The sequence below is a fragment of the Ochotona curzoniae genome, unplaced genomic scaffold (genome assembly GCF_017591425.1).
Source record: "Ochotona curzoniae isolate NIBS_2020 unplaced genomic scaffold, NIBS_Ocur_1.0 contig_3332, whole genome shotgun sequence".
Classification (NCBI taxonomy): Eukaryota; Metazoa; Chordata; class Mammalia; order Lagomorpha; family Ochotonidae; genus Ochotona; species Ochotona curzoniae.
Window position 1 is genome coordinate 5,012,232 of NW_024465816.1, and position 16,619 is coordinate 5,028,850.

At 45.8% G+C, this 16,619-nt stretch overlaps 1 protein-coding gene across 1 annotated transcript in view; it reads left to right on the plus strand.

The window, feature by feature from the left end:
• The window catches only part of FLT3 (fms related receptor tyrosine kinase 3), a 90,593-nt gene that overhangs the window by 49,844 nt on the left and 24,130 nt on the right, over window positions 1–16,619 (plus strand). The window contains exons 10-15 of the mRNA XM_040979888.1: window positions 10,590–10,693; window positions 11,401–11,509; window positions 11,765–11,928; window positions 12,630–12,736; window positions 12,824–12,956; window positions 13,051–13,155. Of these exons, the coding sequence (XP_040835822.1) occupies window positions 10,590–10,693; window positions 11,401–11,509; window positions 11,765–11,928; window positions 12,630–12,736; window positions 12,824–12,956; window positions 13,051–13,155 (722 nt within the window). The remainder of the gene's footprint in view (window positions 1–10,589; window positions 10,694–11,400; window positions 11,510–11,764; window positions 11,929–12,629; window positions 12,737–12,823; window positions 12,957–13,050; window positions 13,156–16,619) is intronic.

The following is a 16,619-nucleotide window of genomic DNA, read 5'->3' on the forward strand; positions in this document are numbered from 1 at the left end:
GAGGAGGCTCCTGGCGAGTGAATCAGCGGACGGAGGTTCTTCCTCTCTGCCTCTCCCCCTCTCTGTATATCTGACTTTTCAGTAAGAAAATAAATCTTCAAATAGATATATATGTATAAATAATTTATTTAAAGGGAACAGATTTCATGTAGTTCATACACACAGGGCATTTTTAAAGTCTTATTTTGAAAGTCTGAAAGAGAGAAACAGGGAGAGCGGTTATCCGTCAGGTGGTTCACTCCCAAGAGCATTACAACCACTAGAGCTGGGCCAGGCTGAAGTCAGGAGCTTGAAGCTTCTTCCTAGTCTCCTGTGTGGGTGCAGGGGCCCAAAAACTTGGCCCACCATCAGCTGTCTCTCCCAGGTCATTAGCATGAAGTAAGGTCGGAAGTGGAAGATCTGGGAATATGAACCAATATGGGGTGCTGGTGTTGCAGGGGGTGAGTTAGCTTGCTACATCATTACACTGGCCTCCAAATGATTTGTATCGAGTTGTTGCATGGATTTTTTTTTTAAGATGCCACGTGGAGTTTGCGTGGAGACATCCACTTCCTCTTACCCTAAGTAACTATGCTATAGATGTGTTCAAGGTAAATGATTTGGGGCACATTCTGACTCCTATAATGTTTGTTCCTCTTCTCCTTATAATTATCTGATACTGTAATTACCTGCTTGAGTGTTAGTTCTTACCAGAGAGTTCATAAAATTCAGGCAAACAGGTGCTCTGTCATTTCTCTCTCTGCCCAATGCCTATTCAGTGAATGCGTGTTTAATACCTGGATGAATTTAACATTACTCCTGGAAAATAGTTAAAAGGGCCTTGAGTCTGAGCCAAAGATCAGTCAAAATTATCCTCTGTTTTTATTTACTTATTTATTTGAGAGGCAGAGAGTGCAAGAGGGAGAGCTCCCGTCCTCTGGTTCCCAAATGCCTTTGACATTCCCTGGCTAGGCCACCCCATCAAAGCTAGGAGCTGGGTACTTGGTCTAGGTCTTCCACCTGGGAACAGAGACCCACCTACCTGAATTGTCACCACTCCCTGCCAGAGTTTTCACTCACTGGAAGTTGGAGTCAGGAACCAGAGCTGAGTATCATACCTACACACTCGAGGGTGAGATGCAACTGTCCCAAACGCCAGCCAAACACCTGCCTCTCGGGCCGCATCGCTGCACTACAAGGTCAACATACATTCACCACAACATGCGATACTCAGTGCTCATTTCACAGGCTACTCTATACACCAGCAAAAGGAAAGATGAAACCCCTTTCTTCATGAAAAAGATGCTCAAACTATTGAACAAAAAAATGAATGACCAAAATTTGAGCATACTTTCAAAGTTCCTTCTATGTCTTTTGCTCTCCATGTCTGGCTGTGTTGTTGCGTTGGGAGGTGACCTGACTTCTTTCCAAATTCTATTAAAAAGCTCACAATTTAATAAAACACTGGTTTCCAGGCAGTACATGGCATATGCTTCGCCTTCCACTTTGATTCAGTGACTGAAGTGAGCTGGAATTTGGGAAGTCCAGTAGAATTGAACAGTAAAAGGGTACTTCACAAAACTTGTGGACATGGAATTAAAATATAAGTTCAAGGTCAGTGTTAGGAGCAGAGTAGAAGAACCATCTCTGGACGTCTGGTTTACTCAGCCCTGCTTCTGATCAAGCTTCCTGTTCATGCACAGGGAGGCAGCAGGCAGTGTGTCAAGTGCTTGAGTCACTGCCTCCCATGTGGGAGACCTGATTTGAGCTCTGGGCTCCTGGCTTCAACTTAATCCCGTAGGCATTTGAGGGATGAATCAGTGCATGGAAGATCTCTCTTTGTGTCTGTCCCTCTCTTTCTTGGTCTCTTTGCCTTTCAAATAATCAAAAAATAAAATTTAATGCCTGGTGTGGTGGCACAGTGGCTAAATAGTTGACTTGCACATTCTGGGATCCCATATGGGCACTGATTCCTATCCCAGCTGCTCCACTTCCCATCCAGCTCCCTTCTTGTGGCCTGGGAAAACAGTAGAGGATGGCCCAAAGCATTGGGACCCTGCACCTGCATGGGAGACCCGGAAGAGGCTCCTGGCTCCTGCTTTGGATTAGCTCAGCTCTAGCTGTTAACAACCACTTAGGGAGTGAGCCAGTGCACAGGATATCTTGTCTCTCCTCTTCTCTATAAATCTGCCTTGCCAATAAAAATAAATAAAATCTTTAAAAAATAAAAATATAAATTGAAAAATTTTAAATATGAAACTAAGGTATTTATTTTCATATGGAACTTTTCTGAAATCCACACATAGGTGTTTTGGGGATGAGGGGAGTAATATGCATTTTTCATGACCTTTTGAGGACCTCTTGTATGTGTAGGTTTCAAAAATGTTTTGCTCCAAAATGAGTTTAAGTTCTCATTGCGTTTGCCATGAGCTTTTTTGAAGCATTCTTGTGTTTTAGCAATGTTGCAAGAGATGAATTTATAGCCAAAGTGACAGGAGGTTGTTTTTTGAGTGTGTAACCGAAAGCCCTGTGTAATAACAGCACCCCTACAGAAGCTCTGTGTGGTCACGGCGTGTGTGCCGGAAGCCTCGTTGCTTCCCCCACCTTCACAGCTTCATTTCTCCAATTTACTTCCTCAAATATTACACCAGACTCCATTAGGGCTGGCTTTTACATGTTTGCATTTTATTAAATTATAACTTGCTAGTGGTCTGGCATCCTGGTCTGGATCAAAGGTTCCAGGATATTCCACCTGTTGGCTTATGTAATGTCCCATCTGCGTAGACTTAATGTAAACACTGCATCTACCTTTTTCTAATTTAGTGATTTTTAAAACCCCTTGCTTATTAGATCTTTATTTTATAATCTCTTCTTTTGAAAAAAAATATATCTTTTATTTTAAAGACAAATTTTACACACAGAGAAAGAAAGAACTTGGTTTTTCATCTCAAATATATTGTCTCACTTTATATCAATAAACATGACTGTACAGCTGCATGGTTTTCTACTTTTCAGAGGCTTTTATCTTCACCAACTCCTATTGATTGGTGTGCTGACGGCAGTCTCTTTTTTCCCTTGCATCTTTCCTATACTTTTCATTCTTATTCTAGAGTAAAGATTCGAAGTTTCTTTTTTTCCTCAAAATGATTACTGGGTTTCATAAGCTGCACAACAATGATGATCTAGCACAGCTATTGTGTTGGCTATAGGATAGTCACTTCTCCAGGCACTTCATACAAAAGACATGTGTATTTTGAAGATTCCTCCTCCAACAACTATAGAGGTAGATATGATTTTTACTGCTATCCCATTTTACAGGTCAGGAGAGCAAGGCAAAGAGGGGTTGCCACACACACACACACAGAGAGAGAATGACGGAGTTAAGATTCCTGGCAGAAATAGTTTCTTGACACAAGCTCGCTTTAGAATTTTCAGAATCTCAAACACAGAAACAAGTCCTTGGAAAAGTTCACCACAGAATGACGTTTGGGTGTGGGGATTGTGGAACTGTTTGGGAAGCCTGTGTCCGCTCTTGGAGTACCTGCATGTGAGTCCTACCTCTGCTTCTCAGCCAGCTTCCTGCTACTGCACACCTGGGAGGCAGCAGAGCTGGCTCGGGTGGGGTCTCTGCCTTCTGTACTGGGGACCCAGGTTGAGTTCTAGGTTCCTCAGACATGGCCCTGCCCCTGCTATTGTGAGCATCTGGGGAGTGGGCTAGTAGATGGGAGAGCTCTGTCATCTGGTTTTTAGATAAATAAAATATTTCTAAGTGTTTGGAAAATGTAATCAAAATGTTTGGGGCAATTTTTTTTTAAGTTCAGTCACCTTTTAGTGCATGCTGGAAAGTAGTTCAAAAGAAATCATTTTAATGCAAAATGCAGAAGTATTGAAAGGTTTTTACTTTTCAAGTGTGTAAGACTTCCAAAGTTTTAGAAAATATTTTTTATTTTGTGGATTCATTTGTGGTTATAACAAAGAGTGGGGAAAAAAAACTCTATTTTTCACAATAGGGGTTTGTTTGTCTAGAAACTTGGCAGTTTTTCGTAGATTGTATATTCGCTCTGCCCGGTCCCCTACCCTTTACCTAGTGATCTGAATAATGTAGCCAGAAGAGTTCAAGGTGAAGGCCACTAGAACTCTCATAGTTGAGGTGGCTGTTGGAGGCATGGACTATCCAACGTGGATCGGGGTGTAGGGAAACAAGTGAGAGTAGAGAACAGAGCAGGAAGGAAGAGAAAGGAGCAAAGGGAGGGAAGAGAAATAAAAAGGAGAGGTTCTAAGGGGGAGGGGAGGACAGTGAAAGGGAGGGAAGCCCTGGGGTGGGGTGGGTAGAGAGAGTGTGGAAGAGAGAGGAAGGTGAGCTGGCAAGCAGGGCTGGATCGAGTGAGGAGAGCTGTTTCACTCTGATCATCCCTGTCTTCTGCGGAGAGAAGGTCCTTCCTTGGGGACACTGCAACGTTCCCAATCCTATGGCCCAGCATGGCTCACTACACTCTTGGCATGAAGGGTGGGGATCGTGAGCCAAGGGGCAAAAAATTTTGAAATCATATATATGAGGGATTTTTCACAAAGTGTATAGAAAAATGTAATACCAAAATGCATGAATTTCAACATTTCTTTTTAAGATTTTTTTTTAATTGGAAAGTCAGATATACAGAGAGGAGGAGAGACAGAGAGGAAGAGCTGTCCTATGATTTACTCCCCAAGCAGCCACAGTGGCTGGAACTGAGCCAACCCAAAGCCAGGAGTCAGAAGCTTCTTTTGGATCTCCCATGCAGGTGCAGAGTCCCAAGGCTTTGGGCTGTCCTCAACTGCTTTCCCAGGCCACAAGCAGGGAGCTGGATAGGAAACAGGGCTGCCGGGATTAGAACTGGTACCCATATGGGATTCCCAGCGCATTCAAGGCGAAGACTTTAACCACCTACGCTATTGTGCCAGGCCCAATTTCAACAGTTTTTACACCAAAATAAATTCATCTTTTAATTCCGTTTTTTTCCATGAACTTTAAAAACTTTTTTTTAAAACCTTGTGTTTGAAATGTAGAGAAAGAGACAGGTCTCCATTTGCTGAGTCACTTTTCAGATACCCACAATGGCTGGAGAGCAGGTCCGACTGGAGCCGGGGACAGGAAGTCAGTCCAGGTCTCCCACGTGGGTAGCAGGATTCCTACTACTTAAACTGTCACCTGCTCCTTCGTGCATTAGCAGGAAGCTAGAATCGGGGTTGGATCTGAGACTCAAACCCAGGTACTCCGATGTGAGAAGTACAGGTCCCAAGCAGCCTCTCACTCACTGGGCCACAACACCCATGCCTGTCACTGACTTTCTCATGGCTGTGTCGGTTTCAGAAGACACTGGAGCCCTCAGCAAAGATTCCCTCCTCCCAGCTCTGCTGGTGGAAGATGAATGTTGGAAGGGCTCGAGAACGCTGCAGGCCTACGGCCCCCCGCAGGTGACTTTGGTGTCTGTGGGAGTTGGGGCAGGCTTCCTGCCCACTGTGTGTGGCTGCTGAAGCCCCCTTTCAGTCTGGCCAGCTCTTCCTCCCGAAGCTGCAAAGCTCTTGGCTTCTCCGGGCCGTTGTTGCTGCGTGTTCTCTGTGCTCTGATTTGGCTTTGGAAGTCCCTTGCTCTGAGAACATGGCCTTCTCTCCCAGGTAGTGCATTTACGCCACGAGCCACTGTTTCAGGTCCTGACCCCTCCAGACTGGCCTGGCAAAGAGCACCTGCCGTTGATGAGGGAGAAGCAAAGCCTTCGAAAGGTTGCCCGGAAGACACATCTCGTGTGCCTCTGTCATCTCATTGTCCACTCAGGTTTCAGGATATGCCATGTCACTGCCAGCTGGCTATTTTAGAAAAGCCCTTGGAGAGGGGCTGGTAATTATAATGCAGAGGTTTAAGTCACTTGCTTAACTTCCTGTCCAGCTCCCTCTGATGTGCCTGGGAAGGCAGCAGAGGAGACTCACATGCTTGGGTCCCTGCCACCCACATGGGAGACGCAGATGGAGTTCCTGGCCCAGCCTTGCTGTTGTAGCCATTTGGAAAATGAATCAGTGGATGGAAGATTTCTCCTTCTCTCTTTCTCTTCCCTTTTCCCTCCTTCCCCCTCTCTCTGTCACTTGGCAGAAGAAGAAGAAGAAAAAAAAGACTAATCCTCTGCCTCCAAGTGTCAGGATCCCATATGGGCACCAGTTCATCTCCCAGCTGCTCCACTTCCCATCCAGCTGCCTGCTTGGGGCCTGGGAAAGCAGTAGAGGACGACCCAAAGCCTTGGGATCCTGCACCCACATGGGAGACTGGAAGAAGCTCCTGGTTTTGGATCAGCTCAGCTCTGGCCATTGTGGCCATTTGAGGAGTAAACCAGCAGATGGAAGATCTTCCTCTCTGTCTTTTCTCTCTGTAAATCTGCCTTTTTATTGAAAATGATTAAACCTTTTAAAAAATTAAAAAGAAGAAAAATAAAGGGAAAATGGAAGGGAAAGAAAGAAAAGAAAGAAAGAAAAGAAAAAGAAAAGAAAAGAAAAGAAAAGAAAAGAAAAGAAAAGAAAAGAAAAGAAGAAAGAAAAGACTGTGGAAGAAAAGGAACCCTGACGACCCCCCCAACACACACACACATAGCCACTGGTTGATTGATCCCCTTGGAACTCCCAGAGGTTTGGATGTTTAACACTTTCATTGACCAATTTCCTACCTGGAGATTATTCAGAAGACTGAAAATACTTCCGGAGTTACTTCACTTAACTCTTCAGCAAGCCCCATCACATAGAAGACCCAGGAGGAAAAACATGCACAGAATATTTTTTGCTTTGATCTATGAGATGAGAAATAGTTGTACTAGTCATTCTCCTCTTTGTCCTTTTTATTTAAGTGTGTCTGTGTATGAGAGGAGGAGAGAGGACCAGAGAGAGCTTCCATTTGCTGGTTTGCTCCCCAAATGGCCAGAGCACATGTGATTGGCAGTGGCCTGGGTACTTGGGCCATCTTCTGCTACTTTTCCAAGTATATTAGCAGGGAGGCAGATTGGAAGCTGAGCTGGTACTTGAACTGGTGTTCATGTGAGATGCCAGCAGTATAGATAGAGGCTTAACCCACTTTATTTCTCCTCAAATGGACTGGTGCTTCTGGCATGGTGTCTGGCTAGGAGGGGTAGGGTTGGGAGGGGGTGACTTCTCAGGAGCTTTGGCCGTTGTCCAGGGACAATTCTAGTCTTTCTTTTAGACATGCAAGCTTTGTTGGGCCATTTCATCCTGGCCTCCTTCAAACCTGCAAGCTGCATAGAACCTTCCTTGTTTCTTGTCTCCTGGGCACGTAGGCTGACTTTCTCACCAACTTTCTATCCTCCGCTGGGCCAGTCATTTGCTCCCTGTTGTCTGGATGTAAATGCCCCTTTTTATTACTTCAGCTTTCTTGCTTCCAAAGCTGTTAAAAACTTGTTAAATGCCTGAGACTCTTGCTAGATCTAAGAAATGAATTCTTCTGTCACCACACACAGGATCATCTGTTAACAGAGGACTTAACAACCCACAACATTGGTGTGCAGCCAACCAGGGCTCTGAGATTGTGCCTCGTGAATCTGGGTTTGAATTTTAGGGATCCACATGGGATCCAGAAGGGGCTAATTCTTTTATAAGACTGATTTATTTGAAAGGTAAAATAGCAGGAAGGCAAACAAACAAACAGAAAAAACAAAAGAGAGACAGAGAGAAGGCTCCTCCATTCAGGATTCCCACATGGGTTGGAGAGAACCAAGCTCTTGTGTTATCATCCATTGCCTTCCCAGGCACTTAAACAGCGAACTGGATAATAAGTGGAGCAGCTGGAGTCAAATTGGCACTCTGACCTGGTTACTGGCGTTGCAAGTGGCAGCTTAGCTTGCTGTGCCACAGTGATGGTCACTCCGGGAGGGTAATTTAAAAAATTAACGGAAAATAGCATTTAAAGACTATTATCTTTGCAATTAATTTGCTAGAGAGAGAGAGAAAAGAGAGAGAGGGAGAGAAAGACAGAGATGGAGAGAGAAAGAGACTTCGCTCCCATCTACTGATTTACTCCCCAGATGCACACCACAACCTCAGCTGGGAACTCAATCCAGGGCTCGCACTATCTCCGGCCTCCCAAGGACTGTATAAGCAGGAAGCTGGAATCACAAGTGGAGCTGGCTGTCAAACCCCGGCACCCTGATCTGCGACACAGGCTTTTTTTTTTTTTAATTTTAAAGATTTATTTATTTTCAATGAAAAGGCAGATTCATAGAGAGAAAAAACAGAGAGGAAGATCTTCCATCTGCTGGTTTACTCCTCAAATGGCCACAATGGCCAGAGCTGAGCTGATCCAAAACCAAGAGCTTCTTCCAGTCTCCCATGTGGGTGCAGGATCCCAAGGCTTTGGGTCATCCTCTACTGCTTTCCCAGGCCCCAAGCAGGCAGCTGGATGGGAAGTGGAGCAGCTGGGAGATGAACTGGTGCCCATATGGGATCCTGGCACATGCAAGGTGAAGACTCTAGCCACTAGGCTACCTAGGCCTGGGACGTAGGCATCTTCACTGGCATCTTAATCTTTAGGCCAAATGTCCACTCTAGTAAGTTTACTTGGAAAGAAAGTAATTTTGAAATCTGTGCATAAATCTGGCGTAGTACACATTTCCCATGAGCTTCTGCAGTATCCTTTCTGAATGTCATCATCATCCATGTCCAATCCAGCTCCTACTATTTCTTTTGTTCCAGGTGCCTTCTGGGATGGCCTTTCTTCTGCTTTCCCACTGGCCTTACTTTAGACAACACTCATGTTGGTATGCTGTGTAACCTCAAGTCTGACCTTTTTGCTGTCTTAGGACTTCTTGTTCTCCACTGTAACTGTTGACGTATGTGCCTACACCACCAGACCATGAGCACTATGAAAACAGGAACTCTATTTTTCAAAATTGAGGTCCCTGATTCCTCCTGCAGACAGTCCACCATTGCCAATTGAGAGAATGGATGAATTCCTGGATTGCCACACTTGTCTCCAGACTCCCCTCCCATATACTTGTCCTGCCATCATCAGGAGAATCTGAGATACAGTTTATGATACTGAGTCCCTACCAGGAATCCCAAGCCTTTACCCTCTGTGCTCGTCATCCGTTCTCAGTGGCTACACTTACCTGTCAAAGTCCCCTGGCAATTGGCCACACTACCCATTCAACCCTCCTCTCTTCTGCACCACAACATGGACCTCCAGTCCAGAGCTCCACCGTCACCAAGTGCAGGGGCTCCACACAGTCCTCTCTCCTCTTGTTGCTAGTCCTAGCTGTGCCTCATCCTTGACATCTTCTCATGTGTCTTCTCTGCACCAGCCATCTGAGAATATCAGCTCAGTCTCACACTGTCCACTGAACTCTGCTCTTCCACATTGGCCTCTGCCTTTTTCAATCATCTGCAGGTATTTAGCGTGATGCGTGTACCAGACCACACCTGTGAATTTTGTCCGCTCACCTGGAGTATGATATGTTTGGGCAAGCATCCACCTTTCTTTTATTGTTGTTTTGTTTTTAGGATTTCTTGCATCCTAAGCAATTCTGTGTTTCTTTGGTTGATTGGTTGTTAAATGTCACAGAATTCAATTGAATAGAAAAAGGTCTTTACTTCTCCTATCCTATCCTATGCTATGCTACCCCATATCCCAACTGTAATGCTGAACTCAAAAAGTCAGATAGACATTGTTGATCATCCCCAGCATCAAGTTATCGAGGCCAAAATGTGTTGCATTAGGAGTTGGCACTGTGGCAAAGCAGGTTAAGTCACTGATTGTTAATGTTACATTCCACAGCAGAGCACCAAATTCAAGTCCCAGATGCTCCACTTCTGATCCAGCTCCCTGCTGAATGCCTGGGAAAATTAGCAGTAGATGGTCCATGTGCTTGTAGTCTTACCATCCACATGGGAGACTCAGGCACAGTTCCTGACTCCTGGCTTTGGCTTGGCCCAGCCCTGGCCATTGTGACCATTTGGGGAATGAACCAACAAATGGAAGATATCTCTTGCTTTCTCTCTGTAATTGTCTTTTAAATGAGTAAATAAAACCTTTAAAGACACATCACATGTTTGAGGATTGTGCTTAATACATACCACAGCCTGCTGAGATCACTCCAAGATTTCTGTATTGTGTGGGTCTGACCCTTCACCACCGTTAACTGCTATGTAAGTCAAAGATTGGCCGGAAGTCCTGCCTCGAATCAACACCAGTGAGCCAGCACTCAGGAGGCTCCCTTACCTGCAGGCAGTCTTTCATATTCTGGAAAGCAAGAATGTCCCAAGTGCACAGAACAACAGGGGCTTTCAGGAACTTCCCTAATATGTCCAAGATTCTCATGGAGATGGTAGGATGAAAATGCAGATTTTGAGTCAATTGGGTTGAGAATGTGGCCAGAAATGTTGCACTTCTAGTTTACCCCAGGTGAGAACAATGCTGCTGCCCGTGGTACCCCGCTGTAGACGTGGAGGACAGGGATCTAGAATACAGACACCTCCTTGTCCTGGGAACTAGCAGCTAGGGAGGGTCTCAAGTATTACATACTTTCTATGTTTTAACTATGCCTGTGAGGGTCACCTAAGCCTGCCTTTTATTCTTTCTCCATCAGCATAGCTAAGTTTTGCAACCACGAGCACCGGCCAGGAGAATACATATTCCATGCAGAAAATGATGATGCGCAATTCACCAAAATGTTCACACTGCATATAAGAAGTAAGTTGGATTGCCAGGAATCCTTTTATTATTATTATTAATATCAATCTTTAATTATCTATTAGTCTATACCAGAAAGATCTAAGTGTGACTTGAGGATGCTCCAGACCTATTGGTCTGATGAAATGTTTTGAGATTTTACTTTCCTATGCACTCACCTGGCTTATATGTATATATCTTGTCCCGTGTTTATCCCAAGACACTAGAACACTTTTCGCGTATCTTCTCTGAATATGCTTTAGTGTTCTGACTTAAGAACACTGTGACTTAGTGTTCAGTGAGTTACATAAGAGAAGGCTGAACATCATATTACCTGCTGTTTACTTGCTTTAATTATCTACAGCTCTTTGGAATATGAAAGATGAGAATGCATGTTCCTGGGTTAATGGGCAGTTGTTCTCCTGCAGCTAAACCTCATTTTCAGGTATGTAGGTAGGCAGCGATCTACACACAGCTGTCCACAAGAGAAGCCCAGCACTGAAAACACGGCGCGCAGTTTAGGGGTGCAGAGCTGCCTGTTACGAAGGTCAGCTTGCAAGCGTGGAATGGGGAGTGGCCAGGGGACTTGAGGGGTCCCCAAAGAGCCATCCTCCGACAAGCATGAACAGCTCTGGAACACAGAGGCAGCCTAGCCTGCAGCCACCTTTGAAACCATTTCTTGGAAGTGCCATAGTCTGTGAGCTCATTGTACACGTTGTTCTCTGCAGGGGAACCTCACGTGGAGACGGAGATGTCAGCGAGTCAGGCGTCCTGTTCCTCGGACGGCTACCCGTTACCGTCTTGGACCTGGAAGAAATGTTCAGATCAGTCTAACAAGTAATCAGGACCCAGTGTCTCTCGTAACCGAAGGATATAAAACCCTCTGCCACCTTCCCTCTTTTCTCATGAGTGCAACTTGCAGAAGACATATATCTGCAGTGCTTCCCTTCTGAGTCAACCACAATTTCCCCCCGGTCTTAGATTCTGATCCCTCCTAGTGGATGGCTGCCTTTTAGAACTCACTACAGAAAGCCCCACTTCCGACTTGATGACATTCCCCACTAACTTCTCTGTCTGTTCTGTCCCTTGCAGCTGCACAGAAGAAATCACAGAAGGAGTTTGGAATAAAAAGGCTGGCCAGTGGCGCTCGAGCAGTACTCTAAACATGAGTGAGGCTGTCCAGGGGTTCTTGGTCAGGTGCTGTGCATACAATTCTGTCGGTACGTCGTGCAAAACAATCCAGTTAAAGTCAACAGGTATGTGAGTCGCTGTTGCAACACTTCAGGGTCAGAAATTCCCCTCTTGTTAGAAATTAGTCTCTCTTGCTGGTTTGGAGGGTGGGGAGGGAATTTTACAGGTTCAGCGCCTGAGAAAAGAGGGCTTTTTGAGCCAGCCAGGGATCCCCACTGACATCAGCTGGCCAGTTTTGCAGTTTTGGGCAGAGTTCTGCTTAGTGGCGCTCAAGAGTTAAAATGATGCAGAGACCCGTCACCTCCCCATGTCCTCAGTATGAACAGGATGTTTCAGATTTGAGAAACAGATCGAGCAAAGGCTCTCTTATTTTAGCCTTCTGTTTTTTAGTTTGTCTTTATTTTCCAGAACCTTCCTGGAGCCTGGCTACCTACTTGAAAATGAAAAGTTTAGGGTTGCCAGCCTCACAAAGCTAACTTTCTATATCTTCCTAGAAGGAACGCAAGCTTTTTCTCTCTCTCCCCCAATGACTTATACATCCTGTGGGCTTCAAGAGATGAAATTCTACTTAGTCCTAGTCTTTTAAAAAAAGATGGGTTTAGAAGCACTGACGATCTCAATTTCGCAGGCAGGAAACCCATTCTTGGTGCAATACATTGTCTGATGCTCTGTGGGGAGAGCAGAGGTCGAGAAACCAGCGGTTCCTCAAAGAGGATATGAGAGATGACGACAGGGGCTCACTGTCTCTGCTGTGTTTGCTTGGCAGGCCCCTTCCCTCTCTTCCAAGGCAACATCTCATTCTACGTGACGATTGCACTCTGTCTTCCCTTAATTGCCATCTTAACCATGCTTCTCTGTCACAAGTACAAAAAGGTAAAAGCGCAGGGAGAGGTTCACAGTTGGCTTCCGGGATCTGTCGCCCTGCCTCTTGCTAATTGATTCCTTGTTTCCTCTTGGAAGCAATTTCGCTATGAAAGCCAGCTGCAAATGGTGCAGGTGACCGGCTCCTCCGATAACGAGTACTTCTACATTGACTTCAGAGACTATGAGTACGATCTCAAGTGGGAGTTTCCCAGAGAAAATTTAGAGTTTGGTAAGAATCCACTTCCATTCCCCCATGTTTCTATAGCTTTTCTTTCCCACTGGAGAATCCTCAAAGGGCACTGACTTATCATTTGTCTTTGCAGGCAAGGTGCTAGGATCAGGTGCTTTTGGAAAAGTGATGAATGCGACAGCCTATGGCATTAGTAAGACAGGAGTCTCCATCCAGGTTGCGGTCAAAATGTTGAAAGGTACGGAATGTGTGATGCAGTGATGCGGCCATAGAACACCCCCAAAACTGGGAGAATTATCACAGAACCCCAAATCTAGATCCTTGTGCTTCACGCACAGCAAGCCACTCAATGATACCAGCATGATGGGAGAGAGCCCATGTTTATTGCAAAGCACATAGCCAAAAGATAGGAGGTGACTGATCAATTCTCAGACTCATTGAGGAATTAAAGGCAGGTTGGCCGACTCAAGGCAGGGTTGAGCAGTGCATGACAAGCTTACGTGTAAGCCTCTCTTGGGTACATGATGCTTGTGGCCTTGCTTTGACTAATGAGTGAGAGGGGCCAGTGTGTTTCTTTTGCAGTGGCAGGGATGCATGCTCATCTGGCTAGGGTCTGAGGGCAGCCTGGGTTTTTTTTTTATCAGGGCTTGAGAGTATCTGCGAAGCTCTACAAGACAGATTAGCACTGCAACGTTAACTCCAGGCACAACTTGAGTCTTTATGAGTCAGGGTCTTGGGCCTGGCTTCCACTTTGTGCTCCTCCCTTAATATAATGAATTAGTTTTTGTGGAGGGAATTTGAGCTAAGGGAACATACAGCGACCTGATAAAGTTTACATCAAAAGCATCATTGGGTTTGGGGCTCAGCTTCAAATCAGCAAAAATGCACAGAGGAAAGGCAGACAGTTTCCCTCCTTCCTTACCCTGCTGCATAGCTTCTGTTTGGCATGCTGCAAGGTCTAAAAGGGAGTAGGGTTTGTGCCACCAAATTATAAACACAAAACTCTCTTTATTTCTGTTTAGTTCTTATCAGCTCATTATTTGGGGGCCTGTTAGCTACAGGTGGAAGTTGTGTCTTACATTTTGACATACATTCTTTGTACAGTTTCATCTCATTTCCCATTCCTGGCTCCACGCACCCCCTTCTGACATCCACTCCACTCCTCTCCGAGCACTACTCACTGATCAAGAGCACCCCCACTTGGCTGGCTTGCTACATCGAACAGTGACCTCTGCAGCAAGGAAGAGAACATTTCCCCTCCGCCCTCGGGAGGTGCGCTGAAATGCACTGGCAAGAGGCTGCTGGGAAGGAGAGAGGCCACACAAGCTTAGGGATGTGCACAAGCAAAACAAATTCATGCCCAGCAGTCACAGATGTGAACTTCCAAGATGAGCCACAGAGTTGAGGCTGACATACCATCCTGGGTTACAGGAAAGGAATGGAATTGTGGATAAGGAGCTTGGGCATCCTAGAGAGGGGGGTGGCATCAAGCTGTGGGGAGGGATGGAGGACGAAAGAGTTCATCAAGTGATGTAGTTGGGACAATAATTGGCCAGAGAACAGATGACAGATCTCTGGTCCAGCTGGGTGCCCTGGACTTGGAGATTTGTGCAGTTTTCTCTTTCTTGAGTTAAACTTTCTCAGTTGATGAAATTTCACAGTTGCCTTCCTTCTGGAAAGGGAACCCCTAGCCATCAGATAAGAGAACTTCAGAAGACCTTCCTCAGTGCTTTGGAGAGAAGGAGAATCCAGAGTCAGAAAAGTGAGGTGGCACTGGGACCCCAGCAAGGCAGAGGCATCTTAAGGCCACACCGTTAGTCTAGACTTGCCATGTTCTGGGTTTGGGGCCTGCTTTTTGAGCCCCAACACCTCCAACTAACTAGGTACTATAGGCATTTTTAAGTTCCTATGTTATGTGGCTTCCCAGCATAAACCAACAGAATGGAATTAAACCTCATTTTGAGGTGTGCAGGTAGACAGCGATCCACACACAGCTTCCTCTGATTTTCATGTCACCATGTTATTCTGGGTTTTCCCCACCTCTCTGCCCGCCCTTCAGTCTGTCTGCCCCATCCTCTCCCACCTGGCTTCTTCTATGGAGTTCCTGTAGAGTGCCTCTGCACCTCCTCCCAGCCTCACTGAGCCTCACCGTGCACCATCTCTCCACCCCTAGCTTCCCACCTTGCACCTCCCTCCTGAATGTCAAGTCCATACATTCAGATGCATGGATGTTTTAAAGGTTCCTGTCCAAATTTCAATTTATCCTTTCAAATTTCCCCACTCCTGCCCCTCCACCCACTGTCGCCTCTCAGTGATTGCTCAAAAAGCCACCTTCTACACAATCAGGGAAAACCTAAAGCTCGGCCCATCCTTGTCTTCCTAGCACCCCAGAATCTAGTCTTGCTTTGTGCCTCTTCAATCCATCTTCCTTTCTCTCTCTTGTCTATATCCATCTCTCATTATTAATGATACAACAGTCTGAGGCTTTGAAAAGCAGGCTCTCTCAGAGCGGAACAGGAGGATAAGAGGAGGTCTGTATCCTAGTCCCAGAGACCCCCAGAGGCCTCCCAAGTGTTTCTGCCACAGAAGCAGTGGATACCTCATCAAGGATTGTCAGTATGAGCACCAAGGACCATATCCCAACTGCCAAGGAGGTCACAGGGAATTTGAGTGCCCTTGTAGGCAGAGAACTCTGAGGTCAGCCATTTCCTATCAGATCTCCCACACGGGATTGAAGCAGCCCAGAACCCTCCACGTAGGGTCTAATGACATTGAAACAACAGCCAGGAGCCCTGGGTGGACCTTAGAGATAGAAGAATTGTAAATTTCCTTCTGGGCTCAAGAGAGGAGCTTTCTCTGGTCCTTACTTAGTTTCAATTTTAGCTCCCCACCCTTTCTTGCACTATCAGGGTCACTCAGGAGCCCTAAAATTAGCTCAGATGGAGAGAGAGAGAGACTAACAAAGAAAGCTTTGAATATACAGGAAAAAGTCAACTGGCCTGTAATTTCTCAACCTGTGCCTTACTGGTCAGGCTCCTGATGTGGCTTTTCCTAGCCCTCACTAGGTGGGATGCAGAGTTCAGTTATTCCTCGCTCTCTAAGTTATTGGGGATTTCTCTGCTCACCCACCTAAGACTGTTCTACTCTTCAGTTGTTCATATATGGCTTGTTAGAGTCATAAGTCTGTGTTGATTATCCTATAATGCACAAAGTTCTGTAAAATCGCATAAACTGTTAAATATAAATATAATGAGAAAGAAAAGCAGGCTCTCTGGCCCCACCCTTGCTGCCTTTGGAGTCCCTGAGCTGAAGGCCAAAGAATGACTGTGAAGTGCAAAGCTTTTCTCTCGTTCGACTCTCCCAGCGGCCCCCTCCGTCCACGTGGTCTGGCTAACTGCTCACTTCTCCGCCTTGTGCACATACACCAGCGAGCTGACCTGCTTTCAGTTCCTTGAGCACCGAGCTCTGCCCCACCTTGGAGTCTCGGCCCAGGCGGATCCTGTAGCTCCCCCTTCCCCTTTCACTGTGTGTCTCAGCTCCAATATCACTTCCTCGTTCAAGATCAAGTCCCTTGTAGTATGACACCTTAGCTCTCCGCAAGGCTTTTTTTTTTTTTTAACAGAACTTATAAATAATCACGGTTGTAATTACATACTTGTTTGGTGATTTAGTTATGTCTCTGGAAGCCTCATGAGGGCAGGG